Source organism: Archocentrus centrarchus, chromosome 9 (assembly GCF_007364275.1).
Source record: "Archocentrus centrarchus isolate MPI-CPG fArcCen1 chromosome 9, fArcCen1, whole genome shotgun sequence".
Lineage (NCBI taxonomy): Eukaryota > Metazoa > Chordata > Actinopteri > Cichliformes > Cichlidae > Archocentrus > Archocentrus centrarchus.
The window spans coordinates 18,016,609-18,036,028 of record NC_044354.1 but is presented as its reverse complement, the minus strand read 5'-3'; the positions used below and the strand labels follow the sequence as shown (position 1 = coordinate 18,036,028).

The following is a 19,420-nucleotide window of genomic DNA, read 5'->3' as shown; positions in this document are numbered from 1 at the left end:
TAACAAGGTGCTGGAAGCTTTCCTCTGAGATTTTGGTTTATGTTGCCATGATAGCGTCACACACCTGCTATAGATGTATCAATTGCACATCCAGTGAAACTCCCATTTCATCATATTATGAAGGTGCTCTACTAGATTGAGATCTGGAGGTTTTGGAGACCAGTTCAGTGCAGTGAACTTGTCATGTTTAAGAAATCAGTTTGAGATGATATGAGCTTTGTAAAATGGTCCGTTATCCTGCTGGAAGCAGCCACACTGTACACCATTGTCATAAAGGAATGGACATGGTGAGCAACAATACTCAGCTAGGCTGTTGCATTTAAATGATGCTCAACTAGTACTAAGTGTAGCAGCAAAATATCCTGCACACCGCACTTAAATCACCTTTCTCCCCCATTATGGTGCTCGGTTTGAACGTCAGCAGGTCGTCTTGAGCACGTCTACATCCCAAAACTCACTGAGTTGCTGCCGTTTGTGCCAGGCTATTTAGATATTTGGATTAACAAGCAGTTCAACAGGTATACCAAATCAAGTGGCCGGTGAGTACCTATACTAATACGCTTGGATAGATTTGGATATGTTTGTCACAGGGAGTTCTTCACCAAGTGCTTTCTCATAGGAGACTGCTTGATTCTTGGGGTTTTCTTACAGTGTAAAGCACCTTGAGGTCAATGTTGCTGCGAATTGGTGCTACTTAAATAAAATTGAATCAAATTAACCAATAGGCAACCATAAAGAAAGAGCTGAAATAATTAACTTTTAACCCTTGGTATTATTCACAAATGTATGGAAGCTTTTTCCGCCACTTGAAATTTTGAGTTATGGATGGCGGATTTATTGTTTTTTTTGTTTGCATGTTTTTGTATTTTTAGTGGGGGAAACAAGCTTCCAAACAAATGGAATATGCTTCACTTGTGTGTTTACAGTTATTTTTACATTACATTTAGCTTCATCATTCTGCTCTCACATGTTTGTCTCCCATGTCATTTGAAGTGTATGTTGTCTGTGGTACTGTAGATGTAATAAGTCATTCAGTGAACTGTAGCCAAAGTGGTCGCCTACCCTGGTGTAGTGGGTTAAAACAGATGTTGTAGCTCTGGTCAGCATTCTTTGTCATCTTGTTTACTTGTTAGTCTCCATGTATAAACCTAACAGTTCACCTAGTGCTGACTCTTAAAAAGATATGGAGACGTACTTCATTAAAAGAGAACAAAATATTTGTCTCTTTCTGTTGCTACTCAGACACTCACTATTCCTACTACTTTCAGTTATTGGTCACACCCACGGACTACATCAAGACTTCTTTTATATCTTTGCACTTTCCTCTGCTCAGCTCATATGTAGTAGTTGTATTCTCAGCTCATATGTAGTAGTAATATTTAACACTTGGAACCAAGTGTTGACCATGGAAGTGGATTTTTGTGTCACACAGACTACACTCACAGCTTACTGCTGTTGCGGGTATTTGTATTCATGTAATCTGTGGGATAATGTGAATCATACCTTTAGTGTCTTGAAATTCTCAAGTTTTTGTGTTGTGTTAGAAAGTAAGTTATGTTACTCTGTAAAAATCATTTGGCTTGCTGCTATAGCTGACTAAAATCAAAATCTTGGAAGCTGAGCTTGTTCAGAAATATTATAAACTGTAACTCTAGGATGATTTTTGCATATTGGCCTGATTTGGTAATGCACTGACTGTGAAATGAGCTATGTTTGGATGTCCTGAGAACAGCATCATGGGCACTTGGAAACAGCCCATGGCCTCGTTCTTAAAGTGTCTTGACAGCAGCTTAAATCAAGATTCATTGCAGCCTGGGGGATAATCGGTTGTAACCGACACTGACAGACACATGATTGATGCTGACCGCAAAGATGCCTTGGCACTGTGAAGTGAGAAAAAAAACAAAACATTTTCACATTGACAAAAGCCTGACACCATCTGGAAATGCTGATGGGTTTTACCTCTCCACTTTGTGATTGAGCATCTTGCAATGCCTGGAGCGTGTTAGTGTCTCTGCCACTGAAAACTATTGACGATAGTCTTATATGTAAACAAGAGCATTTATCAGCAGCATATTAAGATTTGATCTGGATTTGAGGCTGAGTAGTTTGCATTGTTTGATAAAGGACTGTAAACTGAAGCCTGTGCACGGGCCCTCCCCTTCAGGTTTGTCTGTGTTAAGTGCCCAAATGTTTGAATGTGAGTCAGCATTAGCTGTCGGCTGGGCCTGTTATGAAGTAGTGACCTGGCAGCACCTCCCTGCTTTCTGCTCATAGAGCTAACAAAATAGCCTTTTTCGAGGGAATTTTTGCTTTGTTCTGTAAATTATTAGACTTTCCGTATTTTGTCATTTATTCAGAGTACAAGTGGAACTTCAATGTTAATCAAGAACTAAGTGGTGGAGTAGAAACTGGACCAAAAAGAAAGATGGAAGCATTTCAGTTTAACTTGATGAAAGTTCAACTATAGGTTGAAGATAACTAGGTTGCTCAATATAAGTAAATAGGTATTATGTAGCAGTCACAGTTGTTTTCATCAGTTCTTGCCCTAGGTGAACCCTCACTCTACCCAAAACGGGCGGCTTTTTTCTTCTGTTACTCCTCTCTGTGTCCTTGAGAGATAATGTTACCTGAATCGTCTCCTTGATCTAGCTCTCATCTCCTCTGCCCTCAACGTTATCCTGTCTGATAGCGGCACTCTTCCATTACAAGAACAAATTCAAAGTCCATCTTTGCTTGTCGGAAGAACAGTCTGTGTATTGCAAGATGGGAACTCTGCACTGTGACATTGTGCTGCCCTCCAGCATTGTCCTCTGCAGTCTCAGCCACACAGTGTCAAACACAAAAATGCACACATACAATGTAGGTACATACAGTCATGCACACCCATTCACTCAATGCTCTGAGGCCAGAGTGTTTATGCAACAAGGTTAATCGTGACAGTGTATTCTGCTAAATGAATCAGAAGTCCTGATGTGCCTTCTTGAATGGTACCATTACACACAAGAGAGACTAAGTAATGTGATTCTGGTGTTACTCTCAAAATAAACTCTAGTTTAAGTACACTAACATGCAGTGATCTGGTGTGCGTGCTGTATTATAGGCCAGAAGTGATTGCAGACATGATTGACAATCAGAGTAATGAGAGAGCAGACAGTGATGGGTCAGCCTTTAAATGGTAGATAGAGCTGGGGAATTAGCTTTCTAACTCTTAATGCCCTCCCACATAGATTAATCATCATCAGATTAAAACAGTGGCTCAGTGTAGGAAGGGTGTGTGTGTGTGTGTGTGTGTGTGTGTGTGTGTGTGTGTGTGTGTGTGTGTGTGTGTGTGTGTGTGTGTGTGTGTGTGTGTGTGTGAGTGAGGAAGGTGGTCAAATTACACACGACATGCCAAAATAGCCCATTTGGTGAATATCAATAAGGGTTTGGTGTATTTATGAGTGAAAGGATGAGCCAAGCTGCAGTAGCATTTCCTTGCTTGAGAGGCCAATCAAAGCCTCCGTGTCTCTTGCTTATTGTGTCCTTCTCTAACCTCCAATTCTTTTGAAATTTAACAGCCTAGCAACTGACAGCTTTTAAAGGTTGGATACACAAGATGAAAGCAAGGATAGACCCAAGCAAGCAGAGACATACAACAATAATATGGCACAGGTGGTCATTCTTCCCGGATAAAAAAAAAAAAATACACACGGTGACCAAAGGCTGTGGGATCTTTCCCTCCTCCTCATGCTAATCACATGCAGATTATTTGCAACACAATGCAAGCCCCACTTCCTTCGTGGTGAGGAAGCAATATTGAATATTTGTAAATGAGCTTCCCTGTAGCATAGATTAAGCTGCCCCAGTAGCCAACTTAAGTGTTCTTTGTCCTGCAGCTGATTAGGGTCAATATTGGATCTTTGGAAGCTGGATGAAGTGAATATAAAAAATACAAATGTGCCTGGTGTTTCAGCTTGGATATCCTTCCTATTAATGTGTGGTGTATATATTCTCCTTATTATAATGTACTTAATGTGGCTCTAAAATGACTATGGAATGACAACTTAGGGGTCTCTGTTTTCTTTACTTATAATGTCAGTAATTGAAATTGTGCTCCCTATAACGTCGGTCGTGGCAGCAACATAATAAGGATATATGGACTGCATGAACTACTTCTGAAGTTGTTTAATAAGGAGCAGGTACAGTGGAGTGTTAGCACATCAGAGGTCTGCAGTGCTCAAACTCAAAATATCTTTATGTGTCCACTGGGTTTCTTGGGAAGCCGTTGCAATCATCTGAATAGGCACTTTATTGATCCAGAGAGAGCAAGGGAGACAGATTGAAAGAGAGCTGTTAATAGAGTGTCAAAGCGTGAGGCAGGAAAATATTTACAGCAGGAGTCATTTATTTAACCATCCACTTCACTTTCTCCTCTGCCTCTGCCTCTTTTAGGGTGTTTTTGCCCCTCTATTTGGTGAAGTCTGTAGTATATAGAAGTGCATTTGCTTGACTGTAGGGGTGAAGTAGAGTTTAACCTGTTCTGTCAGCTTTTACTGCATTTTCTTTAGCTGTGAAAACCTGCCAACTAGCACTGCAGTAGTACAAGTGAGCACATCACTTTAGTGTTTTTGCCAGATTGTGAAATATCCATAAATACATCACTAGGTTGTGTTGTTTTGAAGCCCATCTGACTGCACAATGGTGTTCAGTTTGTTCAAGGCAAATGTAAAGTCTTTCTAACGCAGCAGTTCTAGGCTGTAGCTGACAAACTCACTATTCTAATGTTTGTAGGACCTACTTAAAGAAAAATCATGCTTTATAATGTTTTGTCCTGTCCCTTTATGCTCCCTTCTCTCCTTGCTCCCCTCACCCCCTAGCTGGTCACAGCAGATGGCTGCTCCTCCCTGAGCTTCAGTCTCCCAAAGGTCTCTTCCTGTTAAAAGGGAGTTTTTCCTTCCCATTTTTGCCAGTATGCTTGCTCATAGGGGGTCATCTGATTGTTGGGGTTCACTGTTTTATTAGTAAAAGAGTGAATTCAGTCCCCTATCACTGTCATGTCATGCAGCTACTAGTTGAATATTAGTAGAAGGGTTAGCCAGAAATGGCTTCTTTTTTTTTTTTTTAGCTCAAAGCACAGGAAGATAAAACAGGAGAGAATGATACCATCTTTGGAATGCGATCAACCATTCGCCTTGGCGGACTTCCATCTCATCCTATTTTCCCCACATGACACATATAGGTCAAACATCGCAGGCAAGACAAAGTGGCAGTTCCTTTCTGAAACAGATAAAGGTTAACTCAGCTGAAGCCTGTTGGTTTGCCATCCCGACATGGAGCAGACCAGCATTCTGCAGATGTGGTCGCTGTTGTCCTGGAACGCTGGTGTGGAAGGATGCATCTCACAGTGGCTGAGCTGAGCTAGATATTTTTTTTCACATGAAGACCTGCTTTCAGGAGGTCAGATGTTGTTGTTGTCGTTGTTGACGATGATGTTTGCTGAAAATGACTGATGACAGAAACTGAAAGCCCGCCAGCATTTTTTTATGCACACGTACAGTGATGCCACTTTAACTTTGACAACAAGAAATAATGTGTTACACAGACACGGTGACATTATTTTTGTTGACATTCTGCTTAAAGCATTTACACATTACAGTTTTAAAATAAGCAAATCTGTAGTGAATGGGATCTGAATTGTAGATGTATGTTTGTCCAGCTCGCGACACATAAAATTGTGTCACACTGAGACAAGTAGTACACTCTATAGCCAACCAGTGATAACATACTTCCCTCCTAATTATGATTTGGCCATCATATAAAAATTAGGAAGGAAAAGTCAGCTGTGACTGTATCTGTTTTCCACTAGAGTTTGAAAACTGATTTTCAATGCACTGATAGAACAGTGGGGCTAACATCTACTTTTTGCTTGATTTTGGTGTAATAGATACATTATAACTGATTCATTTTTGGAGTCAAAATTGCCATTCTAGCCTTGAAAGCTCAAGCTGTCCAGCATAGTTGTTTCAGCTGCCTCTGTGCAATCCTTCTTTGGGTATGTTTGTATTCAGGGCTCTGACAGCCTCATTTTGCTGATTTTGCTTCTAGATGTTGCTGAAGCTCAGAAGTGACTTAGTGCCACCTACTGGTACAAAACTGATGTGGACCCAGCAAGAAAAAAGAGGAAACTGGCAGTATGTGAATAATGAGGCTTTCTGGCTCAGTGAATGCATACGAGGACTAGCAGTTAATTATAATTAAAAGAAGGCCATTCATTACTATCTGCAATCTCCTTACACTTGCTGGACTGTATTAGTACAGTGTCCTGTTAAACCAAATAAAAATCTATATTACATATCTGTGAACTGAAGCAGCTGGGATGCTATCAGATTGACGTTCAACACTTTGCCTCAATGAAAGTTCACTTATGTATATGGAAACATATAAATTTCTGCTACATTTTCACTAAGAGAACTGCCCTCACACTTCACTGTGAAATTTCTTATTTAAAAACATAAAGAAGGCAGCAGGTTGTGAACATGTGAGATGGGAAATTGCATATTTATAGTAGCTTTTCCTCAAAAGGCAACTTCTGTAACTTTATGATTTGTTCCATGTGTGACTGTTTTTAATGACCCAAATTTTAATACTACTGGAGTACAGACCTACATCACTAAACAAAAAAACATATTAGAGTAACATTAATTATGTATGAATTATATGTGAATAATATGAATTTTTTTACTTGTATGACTATATCTAGCCTATAAGAATGAATTTTCACTATAAGATATTCATAAATGACATTGTGTGTCATGAAACTTTGTCATTTGGCCTAAAGGGAACAACACAGGCCATCAAATCCTCATCATCATGTCTGAAAATCTGCAGCTCAAACTACACCCATCGCTCTAACGTTACAGATCATCACAGAAAAAGTTTGTTTACACATGAGTAGAGCACACTTTGTTGCAATCAAGTTAAGTAGCAGTACAGACTTCTTGCAGTCATTCGCCCAGAGATTTATTAACATAATGCTTTCTTTTATCGATTCACTGAGAGGTTGTTTAGTTTTCCTTTCAGGATATCGGGTACCATATTGCCTTTACGTGTTCTAGAGGATCACAAAAAAAGGTTTACTATCATCATCGCTCTGCAACACTGGCTAATGGCAAAAAAAAATCTGTTAAAGCTTGTACTCATAATGCACAGTTTTCTTTATTGAACGCTCAGTTTTTTTTTTAAAGCATGTCAAAAATTTTTTGCTCAGTCTCAGTCCTCATTTTCAAACTCCTTCCACTTATATGATGAATGAGAGCCAAAAACATCACTGATATATGTCTTAATTTTCTCCACAATGTCACCCCCTCTCATGTTTCGTTTCTTGTGTTTCTCTGACACACCAGATGCCGCTGCTCCCTTTTTTTCTGTATTATCTTGACTTTCATCTGGCTTTGTTTTGTCATGGTTTCCTTTCATTTCCTGCATGTCCAACCATTCTTTCCACTCACTCTCCCTCAACAAAGGCTCTTTGCCATTTCTGTTACCTACATGGTCTTTTTCATCTTCATGACTTCGTTCATTGGACATGAAATGAAAGGGATTTCTTGTTCTGTCCTCCTCCTTCATTGACTGGCTGGTGTCAGAGACATTTGGGGAACAGCTTTGACTTTTCTGCTGCCTGCCTTTAGCTAGCTCTAGGTTCGTCTGCACATCACTGGACGCATCACTGGTTTCACCTTCACTCGTGTCACCATCACTGGAGTCAGTGTCACTGGAGTCAATGCTTAATGAAATCTTTAAGCATTCCTCTTTCTGGCTTTTCCTCACTATGAAAATGTATCTGTCAGGGTGAGTTTCAGGAAAGGCTAATGTCTTTCGACTCAGTGATTCCTCAGCATCCTCTTCATCTTCATCAGTGCTCTTGTGTTCTTCCTCCATTTCCCTTGATGTCAGACTCAGCACTCGGTCCAGCTTGCTGCAGTGTAGTGGTCTCTCGCCTGGTTCTTCTACCGATAGTTCTCTCAGCTGCTCCTGAAGCGCAGCTGCCATCTCCTCTCTCAGGGCCTGATTCATGAGAAAAAGCTCTCTATGCAGTTCTGCAATCTGCTTCTCCACTTGTTTATTTACCATCTTTTTGATCCACATCATGCAGAACCTCCTGTCAGTCACTGACTGATTTCTCCTAATGACCAGTAATGAGAATTACAGAGATTCCCCATTTAAATTTTGAATCATTTTTTTTTTACAGTAATTTACTTTTTTCTTGCATATGATTTTTACTAAAACAAGATTAAACTAAAACACGATGGGAAGACTGTTCAATGCAAAAATGTATGTAGCCTTTCCTCAAAAAAAGAAAAAAGTACCTGAATTTAGAGAAACTGAAATGCATGTTTCTTCAAGATTTTGCCATCCAAAATTCTGTGGAGAAAACAAATGCAATGAGGGCTTCTTTTGTTGGCAAGTGGCCTTATTCAATGTTAATTTATTATTTTCCTACACCAAATTGTTGAATGATAGCAATACACAAATGTTTTCATTGAATAAAGCAGAACTTGGACTTACCTCAGCAATTGAAGCTTCTTCAGAAATACTTGTTTTCTTTTGTATACATTTGGAATTGGCAGAACTTAGCAACATGATCTCTAGAACTGTGTTGCTAATTGTGGTTAATTTTTAAAAAAAATAACACAATCAGTAGTTATTTTTTTTAATAATTTATTTTAAAGAGTCTGTAGCTGCTCTTCTGGTGTAATTTGATCCCATTGCGATAATTCTTTAAAGTAAATTATGACATTGCTAAATGTTATCTTCAAAAAAAAAATTTAAACTGTTGGTTTAGTTTCATGTGCAATTCATTAGTTGCTTATAGAAATTAGAACTCTACAATTAATAACATCTTTATCAGGACTAGACTTAGTATAATATGGATTATCTGTTTTTGTTGGCCTTCTATCACTGTGTGACAAATTGTGTAAACTGTTTCCCATAATAGCCCTGCCTGCCATTCTGTGCTGTGCTAGAATCTCCAACTCCAACAGGTGGCTGCTATTTCTAAGTCATGATTATGACCACAGGCCACAGTTACTGAAAAAAGGTTTTCAACAGCACAGCAGTACCTCTCACTTCATTTCATTCACTGTTCCCTGAACCTTTTGATTAAGCTGTATGTATAAAATGTAGAAAAAGAAGCATTAAATGAAAGTTTCAGGCTGTCAGTGTGAGGCACAGGCATCCCCAAAAGTGCCAATTTATTGTCCTCACATTAGTGTGCTGCATGCTCTTAATGTGCTCCGAGCATTCTTGTACCCATTTATATACACAACTGCTGCTGAGGTGGTGGGCAGAGTGGGATGAGCACAAATACACTGGCACGTGTTAATATAGTCACACGCAGATCTACTTCTCTGTCCATCACCATCAACTTTTGTGAGCCGAGAGACATCAGACTTTTCACCCTTTCTTTCATCCATGAGCTCAACAAAATCAGGGGTGAGTTCAGTGCATTAATGCAATACTATGATTCCTTTTATATCACTTACTTTTAGCTTGTCCGACAATGGGCTGATGGCGAGTCGTCCTAGAGTATTGGTCAGATTTTACCGAAGCCTGCCATCAGTGATCACCTAAAAGGTCTTCACCCAAAGTGTGCTCAAGGTAAAGGTCACATTTGTTGTTTTACGAGCAATAACCTGTGCATTGTGATGGATCACGAGACGGTTGGGCTACTAAATCAATAATGTTTTGGCTATATAATATCTGCATTTATATGCAACTGAAATAACTTTTATAGTTTGACATTTACCTAAATATGGTCTGTGCTTCACTGGCTTCAAATTACACACCTGAGAGCCTCTCACTGAGATTCATGTGGATGTGATGTTTATTGTTGATCAGCTTTGCCTTAATATCATGACTCAACATAAATGAAGCTAACCCCCACCCAGCTCAGTGGTCCTTACATGTCAAAAATGCACACATCAAGATGGTTCAGTGTTGCCTCAGTATAAACTGAGTGCTTTTGTGTGTGTTTATTCAACAGATGATACTGTGTGTGTGTGTGTGTGTGTGTGTGTGTGTGTGTGTGTGTGTATGTGTGTGTGCGCGCGCGTGCGTGCGTGCATGCGTGCAGAAGATAATACTATTGGGTTCTGGCCTAGGCAGACTGCAAAAGGAAAACAGCAGAGCCCGCAATTGGATGCACATGCTCATGCCACGTTCACACATACAATTGAATTCATATGTAGAGAAATGCAGTGTTTTCTAAAGAAAATGCACAATACACATACAAATATTTACATCAGATATAAATGGGATCACAAAGATTTATTAAAAGAAACAGTGTCTGAATCAATGCAGTGACAAGATAGATGTACTTGGCAGAAATTTCTTTGACTGAAATCTGTGATAATTTACTGCCTGTAGATGCAGCGAGTAAGAGAGGAAGTCTTTTTATTATTGCTTAACAGAGCTACTGAAGTGTCAATCAGTGTGTAAATTGGGAATGTTACTTCCCCGCCATCTGTTCATCTCCTTCTTTCTTCCTTTTAATCTGCTTTAAAAATGAAATCTCTCCTGATGATCATTCTCACATGCACTATTAGTTTAAGCAGGACATTTACCCAGCATCTATCTATTAACCTGCAAAACCCAAATTCATCCCATATTGCAGAATTGCTTCCACACTGAGCATATTGATTATACTGATAGACAGTGACAGTGTAGTCCTCTGTGAAGTCACTGCAGAGCCAATGCAAACTTTCTTTTGGATAAAACAATGTCCTCAACCAGGGGCATGGACAGTTTTCATCAGGGATGCCCATGAATAAATATTTTTATTAATCGAGGAAGAAATCCTAAGAATTATAAGAGGGATTTCTAAGGGACCATTTACTGGTTATATGTATGAGTGTGCATGTGGGTGTTGCTACAATGAAGGAGGATGAGTCACTGGCTGAAACTTGTAAGGTTTGCTACTACAGTCCCTCAGGTTTGGAGTGTGGGCTTCTTTCCAGGTCTGGAGTGTGGGCTGCTGTGATGACACATTGTGTGGGGGAACAATCCTAGGTTGTACAAGGAATAGCCTGTCCCCAAAAAAACAAAAAAAATCTAAAGTAAGTTTTGTGCTATATCCTACATTTCCGGCCATATATTTGTTTGCATGTATTTCTGTATTTGTGGTTAATGTGTAGGCTTGAGCTGCATCACAAATATAATATACAGTATATTAAGAAATTCCCCCAAGTAAGTTCTTATAATACCAATACGAAAGAGCGAAAATATCTGGGAATATTTTGGGTGCACGAAAGCAATGTGCACTGTTTCCAGCACATGAAAGGGTTTTTCATCACAGTGGGGAACACAGGCAACCGACAACATTTACAGCCTACACCAGAAAAATATGACCTCCTTGGTAGAAGGAAATGCCTTATTCAGGCTGCTAGTTATATATGCACTGAACCACCAGATGATTTATGTCATGGCGTGTGTGTGGCAGGCAGAATTGGACCCCAGGATGCAGACTCAAAAAAACAGGATTTATTGGAAAAATACAAAACAAACCTATACTGGGAAGGAACTAAACCAAAACCTGAGGAGGAGCAGGGAGACACACAGCGAGGGAACACTGAAGACGACGCGACAAGAAACAGATGAACACTGAGGGCTTAAATACACAGCAGGTAATCAGGGCAAGAGGAAACAGCAGGGAGCAACAGGTGAAGCAAATGAAACTAATAACAGGGGTTAGCAAAACTAGACACAAAGCACAGGGAACACAAGACTGTCAAAATAATGCAGGAAGTGACTAACCAAGGTGCACGCAGACTACATATGGGGGGACTGGCACATAGACACGGGGCAGAGACGCAGACTAGTCACAACACTAGGAATAAACTCAACATGAAAACACAGGAGGTCAGGGTTCAGACATCATGACAAAACAGACAAGACCATGGAGCAGGGGAAACAGGGACGAAGGGAACACACGTATCAGAACAACTGAAAAATAACAAAACTCATGGGAAAACAGAACTAAACACAAAATGCTGGGCAGACGGCCCAGGACCATGACAGCACCCCCCCCTCAAAGGCCGGCACCCGACGGCCAAAACAGGAAACAAAACTAGACCAGGGAGGGAGGCGGGGGACCAGGACGGAGGGACCGGAACAAAAACAAAACCAGGCAGGGAGCAACAAAGGCAGGGAGCAAAACATCAAAAATCATAAGGTCAGAACAAAAACAGCAGGGGCACAAGGCCGGGACAAAGTCCAAAAACAGGAACAAAACACAGGGATGAGAAAAAAAAACTGGATGAAACAAAAAGCGACGGCACAAGGCCGGAGAGCTCCAAAGTCCAAAACAGGGGGTCAAAACAAGGAACAGTTCAGGAGCTAAGACAAAAACAGAAACAAAAAGAGCAACGGCCAGGGGGAACAAACAGTCCATAGTTCAGGGGGCCGTCCAGGCCAAGGGGCCAAAAGGCAGAGTCCAAACCTCTCAGGCGGGCGACCGCGGCTCCAGCGGCGGCGACGAGGAATCGTGGCAGGGGGCCGACCGCGGCACCAGCGGCGGCGGCGAGGAATCGTGGCAGGGGGCCGACCGCGGCTCCAGCGGCGAGGAGACGAGACTGGGGGCCGACCGCGGCTCCGGCGGCGAGGAGACGAGACTGGGGGCCGACCGCGGCTCCGGCGGCGAGGAGACGAGACTGGGGGCCGACCGCGGCTCCGGCGGCGAGGAGACGAGACTGGGGGCCGACCGCGGCTCCGGCGGCGAGGAGACAAGACTGGGGGCCGACCGCGGCTCCGGCGGCGAGGAGACGAGACTGGGGGCCGACCGCGGCTCCGGCGGCGAGGAGACGAGACTGGGGGCCGACCGCGCTCCAGGCGGCGGCGGCGAGACGAGGCAGGAGGCTCGAACTGAGCCCGACGCTCCAACTGAGCATAACCCTTGGGCTTCAAACACGGCTCCGACTGAGCCGGACCCTTGGGCTGAACGGGGCCTACAAGGTGAGGCTCCGAATGTGCAGGCTGGGTCTGCGGTGTAGGGCACACAGCTACTTCACTGAGCAGCTGGGGCTGCTTGGGGGATGGACCAGGTGCATGTGATGGTGGGTGCGTGGAAGCTGACACTATGGAGGGCGAGGGAGCTGACGCTATGGAGGGCGAGGGAGCTGACGCTATGGAGGGCGAGGGAGCTGACGCTATGGAGGGCGAGGGAGCTGACGCTATGGACTGTGACTGCAGGGAGGCTGAGGGACCTAGGGGGACCGAGGGACCAGGAATGGAAGTACAGGAGGGAACTAAGGAGACTAAGGGGACCTGAGAGACTAAGGGAGCTGAGGGAACTAAGGCTGACACTGAGGGAGCTGACACGGAGGGAGCTGGGAGTGTGGAAGCTGAGGACGGGGAAGCTGACACTGGGGAAGCTGACTGCGGGAGAGGTGAGGGGACCGAAGCTAACTGCGGGGAAACTGGAGTCGGGGGAGCAGGAGCAGAGGAGACTGGGACTGAGGCTGCAGGGGGAACCACAACTAAAGGAGCTGAGGGACCAGAGGAGGGAACAAAGGGGACCACAACTGAAGGGACTGAAGCTAAAGGAGCTGGCACTAGGGGCTGCGTGGAAGCAGGCCGGGCGCTAGGGAGAGCCGGCTGCGTGGAAGCAGGCCGGGCGCTAGGGAGAGCCGGCTGCGTGGAAGCAGGCCGGGCGCTAGGGAGAGCTGAAGGGACTACGGGGACCTGAGGGACTACGGGGACCTGAGGGACTACGGGGACCTGAGGGACTACGGGGACCTGAGGGACTACGGGGACCTGAGGGACTACGGGGACCTGAGGGACTACGGGGACCTGAGGGACTACGGGGACAGAGGGCACGGAGGAAACCGAGGAGACTGCGACTAGAACTGAAGATGAAACTAAACCGATTGGAGAGACCAAGGGATTTAAGGGAAGTGACGCCACTGAAGGGGGCAAAGCTGAAGCACTGGCTGTGGGGACCGGGGAAGCTGACTGGACTGAGGTGACTGAGTACGAGGGGGCTGAAGCTGAGGAGGATGAGGGGACTGAGGTGACTGAGGACGAGGGGGCTGAAGCTGAGGAGGATGAGGGGACTGAGGACGAGGGGGCTGACGCTGAGGAGGATGAGGGGACTGAGACTAAAACTGAAGATGAAGGGACTGGAGGTGAAACTAAACTGACCAAGGGGATCACAGAAAGAGAAACCACTGGAGGGGGCAAAGCTGAGGCAGGGTGAACTAGAGCGGCTGGAGCTGCTGCTGACTGAGGGCGAGCAGGCTGAGAGCTAGGGAGAGCTGACTGCGTGGAAACTGACTGAGAGCTAGGGAAAGCTGAGGCTGAGGGAGCTGAGGTGGGAAGAGCTAGCACCGGGGAAGCTGAGCCCAGGAGAGCTACAGAGGCTGGCAGAACCTGGGGCTCCTGGAGATGAGCTGGCGTCACAGCTGACTGGGGAGAATGAGAACGAGCTGGCAGCGTGGGAGCAGACTGAGGGAGGGCTGGCTGCGTGGGAGCAGACTGAGGGAGAGCTGCTGGAGCTGCTGCTGACTGAAGTGGCTGAGGGGTGACTGTTACAAGCGGCGTTGGTGACTGAGGCGCTGGTGCTCCCAACCGCGGAACAGAAGTGGGTGCAGGAGCATGAGGCACAGAGGATGGAGCGTCAGGGTTGAGTCCAGGTGTGAAACACACAGTCTTTTCTTTAGCCGGTTTATTGGAAACAGTCACCTTGGGAGACACGGAGGGGAAAGTGAGGGCTGCGGAATGAAGTATTTGTTCCGCATAACACTGGGTTAGCCGGGGCAAGGAATCCATAAGCCAGGTGTTTTCTGTCAACATGTCATGTATCCTGTGGGCGATGGTATTCCCCAGCTCCTCACTGGGTAGCCGGAACCACAGGATACAGAGCTTGGATGCCTTGTTGCAAATGTCTGATCTGGCTGTCAAGGACGGTGGAGCAGTGTGGTTAATCATGTCTGACGAGCCGGGGAAAGGAGGGACAGATTCAGTGGTGGAGTTGGAAGTGGTTGAATACTGCAGAGAGTCCATTGTCATTTTATCCCTGGCTGCTGGCTCCGTTCGGCTTTTATGGCGCCGGGAATTCCGCTTACGTGCCGGCGTAGCGGGTCGTGAAGGAGGTGTGCTGGGGCATGACGAGGCCGGTGGAGGCGAATCTGATGCCAGGGAGAACCCGCCCAGCTTAATCCCTAAAGGCTGGGGCAGAGGTGGGGCAGTGGTATCGAGCGGTTGCTGCAGTGCGGCTGATGAACAGGGCTGTGGCGGCGGAGGTGGAGAGAGCGGCAAGCTCTGACGCGGAGACCCTTTAACCCAGCTGGAGTCTCCCCAAGCGCGGTGAGAGCGGCGGAGCTGTCCCTCGTACTCGGGAGCCAGCCACGGCTTCCTCCTCACCACTTCCTGCAGGTGAGCTTGCACAGCTAGCTGCCGTTCACACAGGTCTGAGTCCGCGGGGTCTTTGAAATGGTCGCGTCGTTCTGTCATGGCGTGTGTGTGGCAGGCAGAATTGGACCCCAGGATGCAGACTCAAAAAAACAGGATTTATTGGAAAAATACAAAACAAACCTATACTGGGAAGGAACTAAACCAAAACCTGAGGAGGAGCAGGGAGACACACAGCGAGGGAACACTGAAGACGACGCGACAAGAAACAGATGAACACTGAGGGCTTAAATACACAGCAGGTAATCAGGGCAAGAGGAAACAGCAGGGAGCAACAGGTGAAGCAAATGAAACTAATAACAGGGGTTAGCAAAACTAGACACAAAGCACAGGGAACACAAGACTGTCAAAATAATGCAGGAAGTGACTAACCAAGGTGCACGCAGACTACATATGGGGGGACTGGCACATAGACACGGGGCAGAGACGCAGACTAGTCACAACACTAGGAATAAACTCAACATGAAAACACAGGAGGTCAGGGTTCAGACATCATGACAAAACAGACAAGACCATGGAGCAGGGGAAACAGGGACGAAGGGAACACACGTATCAGAACAACTGAAAAATAACAAAACTCATGGGAAAACAGAACTAAACACAAAATGCTGGGCAGACGGCCCAGGACCATGACAGATTTATGGCTTTCAGACACTTTAAAATTTATTTCAGAAAATCATCAGAAGCTAAATACAGCAATGTTAAATTTGTGATATTGAGAAAAGTTAATGTAAAGTTTTCTCACATGTCTGGTATTAATGTGATTTTATGATTCCAGAATAATTTCCTTAATATTTTTTCTTCCACACATGGAATTTTACCTTTAATGCAAAGTCTTCTGTTAGTGAGCACAGACACACGGTAGCATCTTGGATAAATACACAATACACGTCTTGCTTGTCTTCAGAGCTGATGACTATCAATAATGTAACACAAGCTTGTCGGGGACTTTTCAGGTTTGTTGTACTATCTTATAGACAACTTGATAAGATTTGTTTATTTATGTTTAGCTCAGTTGTCCAGGTTTTGTTTTATTTACCTTCATTTTAGATTGGTTGGAAAGAAGATGATCCTCATGTCAGCACTGATAGATGTATGTCATGCAAGTTCACACTTTGGAAACGCTCTGTTCAGTTCACACCAACTCATGTTCATAGTGCGATAATGATCTGCTGTGAGCTAATCTTTTATTCTGTAGAACCTCCTCCTGCCATGCATGAATCTTCTTCCAGAAAAAAGCAATTGCTGTGTATTACTACAGAGTCAGCTAGAGATAACATTCAAAAGTCAAGAACAAAATACTGTGCAAGTATGTGTTTTTCCACTTCAACCATGTGTCATGAAGCAGGGCAACTCAAAGTGGACTGGTTGTAATAAAACGGCTGTATAGGAGCTCTGCAGGCTGTTGACTTTTGGCCTTAGGTTTGCTAAGGATTTCTCAATTTAATGTGATGTTCCCAGTTCATTGTCAGTGTGGAAGATGTTCTCACTCATATATTTTTTTGAGTTTTGAAACTTCAAATGTGTGACTGTCTTCAGTAACACAGCAGGTAGTGTTGTTTGCAGTCCTGTCCATGACTTGCAGTGCACGATTCAAGCTCAGAACCAGCAGCATTCACATCATGTTTTTTTAGCTGAAAGCATTATTATATATGTGAAAATTATTTATATATATATATATATATATATATATATATATATATATATATAGCATTAAAATAAGCAGGAAATTTTTGGCACCGCGTTTATATTTGCAGTGGAGGGATTGCAAAGCTTTACATGAAAGGGTTATTAGCCATCAATAGTAGACTAGTAGCCCTTAGTGGATGGTTGGATAGTTCCAGAGAAGATGAAACACATACACTGAAGATAAATAAAAGGCATTTCACCCACACATCAGTGCAATCTTAACCGGATGAACTGAGTTCATGTACAAAGCTCAATCACGATGCAGTAACTAGAAATTACCCAAAGAGAACAGAATGTTTCAGAGTGAAACAAGAACAAAGAATTCAACAGGGCATTAAATATGTTATTTGCCATGAAATCCCTTCATGGACTACCTCAATTAAATTTAAGATTCATTTTGGAAATTGTGAACTGGTACATTTTATGTTCCAGTAGTCCTTCATGTCACAGACACAGTCAAAATCACAGACAAGGCAGCTTTGTTTTTAAGGTTCACTGTGAAATGTTCAGCCAGACCTTGTTATTCATGACACCGGTGGCCGTTATGGCAATTTTAGCATGTTGCCTCACCCAGCTGCCTTTTCCTTAATTCTGTTGTGACTCACACAGACATGAAAGATGCAGCTTCAACTTCAGCTTCACATTTGTTACCTCGAGTCTTTGCACACTTTACATGCTAAGCATCAGGCAAATGTACAAAGCATATAAACACACATGCAAACAATGAGGGAGAGTATTGTTGAGATAGTTTAGATAATGTAGAGTAAGAAAACACAAGAGCAATTACCTTTTGAATTTGGAAGAAGAGTTCACATTCATTCCAGAGGGATTCCATAGTTTTTCTTGCCAGTGTCTTATGTAATCCAAACCACGTTCACCATGGTCTTTGCTCTGCCTTTTTCTGCTTCAAATGCCAAGGTTTTGTTACTGTGTTTGGTTCGTGTGTCTAGTATCATATGATGGGTGTAGTACTGTATGCAGCAGTGACAGAAGAGACAGTAGATGCAATTAAAGAACAGGTTTTTCTAAGATAGACTTCTAGGAAAAGATGAAGAAAAACATTGTAATTATAACCTGTGTTATATTACATTATAGAATAAATTGCACTAGCAAAAGGCAATGTTGGGGTCTGTGTCCATGGGGAGTCTCAAATCTGAAAATCTCATTTTCAGATTTTGCTGCTAGATTATCAAGCGGCCTCCTTGAATACCGATCGTAATCATCAACTGCCGGGATCAGTTTCTCCTCAGCCATTGTTGACAGCGCTGATGCTGGATGTCCCGCCCCTTCTTGATTTTGATTGTCTGGTGAGCGAGAAACAACACTGACTAGAGGAGCAGTGTGTCAGAAAGTGAACTATTTTCAACTGAGACTGCTTTAAGTGTGAGCGTTTCAGAGCTGAGCTTTCCAGGATTTGTACCAAAAAAAAAAAAGGATACTGCTAGCACAAAAACATGCTGCCTGTTCGGTGGTTTCAAAATACTGTATGTAAGCTAAATGAATCAGAATAAATCAGACTGTTTGAAATTGCATTATAATGTTAACTAAATTAAACAATAGTGCCAAGAGCTAAGGTGCTTTCATTAGAATTACACTGAATTGTTAGCAGTCACTCTAATACTTATTTCTTAGTGCCTAAACATTTGACACAGTATTGCGTATTCATTTTGCATGTATAATCAGTAACACAATTTCAAATGACATGATATTATTAGAGTAGGAAATACAGCAACTTAACCAGTTATCTAAAGGTCAGGGTTTTCCTCCTCCTGTCTTCTGTAATTTGGGTAAAACAAATGATCAGTTTCTCTTAGTTTGTCTTCACATTTGTCTTTGAGATATTGGATTGAAATTTAGAAGCCTGACTGTGACAGATGCTGTCCAAGGGTACTGTCAGCTCAAATAAAAAAAAAAAAGGAGACAGTGGGGGGGACAGAAGGTTTGGCACCTAATCGACGTCGACATAGTCGGGAAGGCGGCAGGAGTAAGAAGCAAGTGATGAACCGAGCAATGTCAAGGATGCACACAGGGGGAGACGAAGACACGGATAGAGACAAAAGTAAACAGAGATGATGAATCCAATCCATCTACTGTATATCCAGGGCAGGCAGAGTTTCCCTCCGGGGGATATATCATGCCTGGCCCGGCTCCCAGTGTGTGATAACCTCCTTTGTTGGCAGCCTCAGGGGCTACTCAACTTAGCTTGCTAGACTATGCCCTTTGCAACATTACTGCCCTTCCTGTGTCGTGACTTAAATCTCTTTCTCGCTTTCTCATTCTCTCT

The 19,420-nt window shown here is 43.6% G+C and overlaps 2 protein-coding genes across 3 annotated transcripts in view; one reads left to right on the top strand and one right to left on the bottom strand.

Annotated features, from left to right (window-relative positions):
- mctp1a (multiple C2 domains, transmembrane 1a) overlaps window positions 1-19,420 on the top strand; it is a 159,404-nt gene that overhangs the window by 3,101 nt on the left and 136,883 nt on the right. The window lies entirely within an intron of this gene.
- LOC115785966 (uncharacterized) lies at window positions 7,192-8,625 on the bottom strand. 2 transcript variants are annotated; one of them, XM_030737929.1, is made up of 3 exons: window positions 8,548-8,625; window positions 8,349-8,403; window positions 7,192-8,164 (listed from the first exon to the last, which is right to left on the bottom strand). In XM_030737929.1, exons 2-3 carry the CDS (start codon window positions 8,372-8,374, stop codon window positions 7,252-7,254), a joined length of 939 nt encoding a protein of 312 aa, XP_030593789.1. In that variant the 5' UTR covers window positions 8,375-8,403; window positions 8,548-8,625; the 3' UTR covers window positions 7,192-7,251. The 2 variants fall into 2 exon arrangements, with proteins under 2 accessions (XP_030593789.1, XP_030593791.1); XM_030737931.1 differs by having other exon boundaries at window positions 7,192-8,046; window positions 8,548-8,586.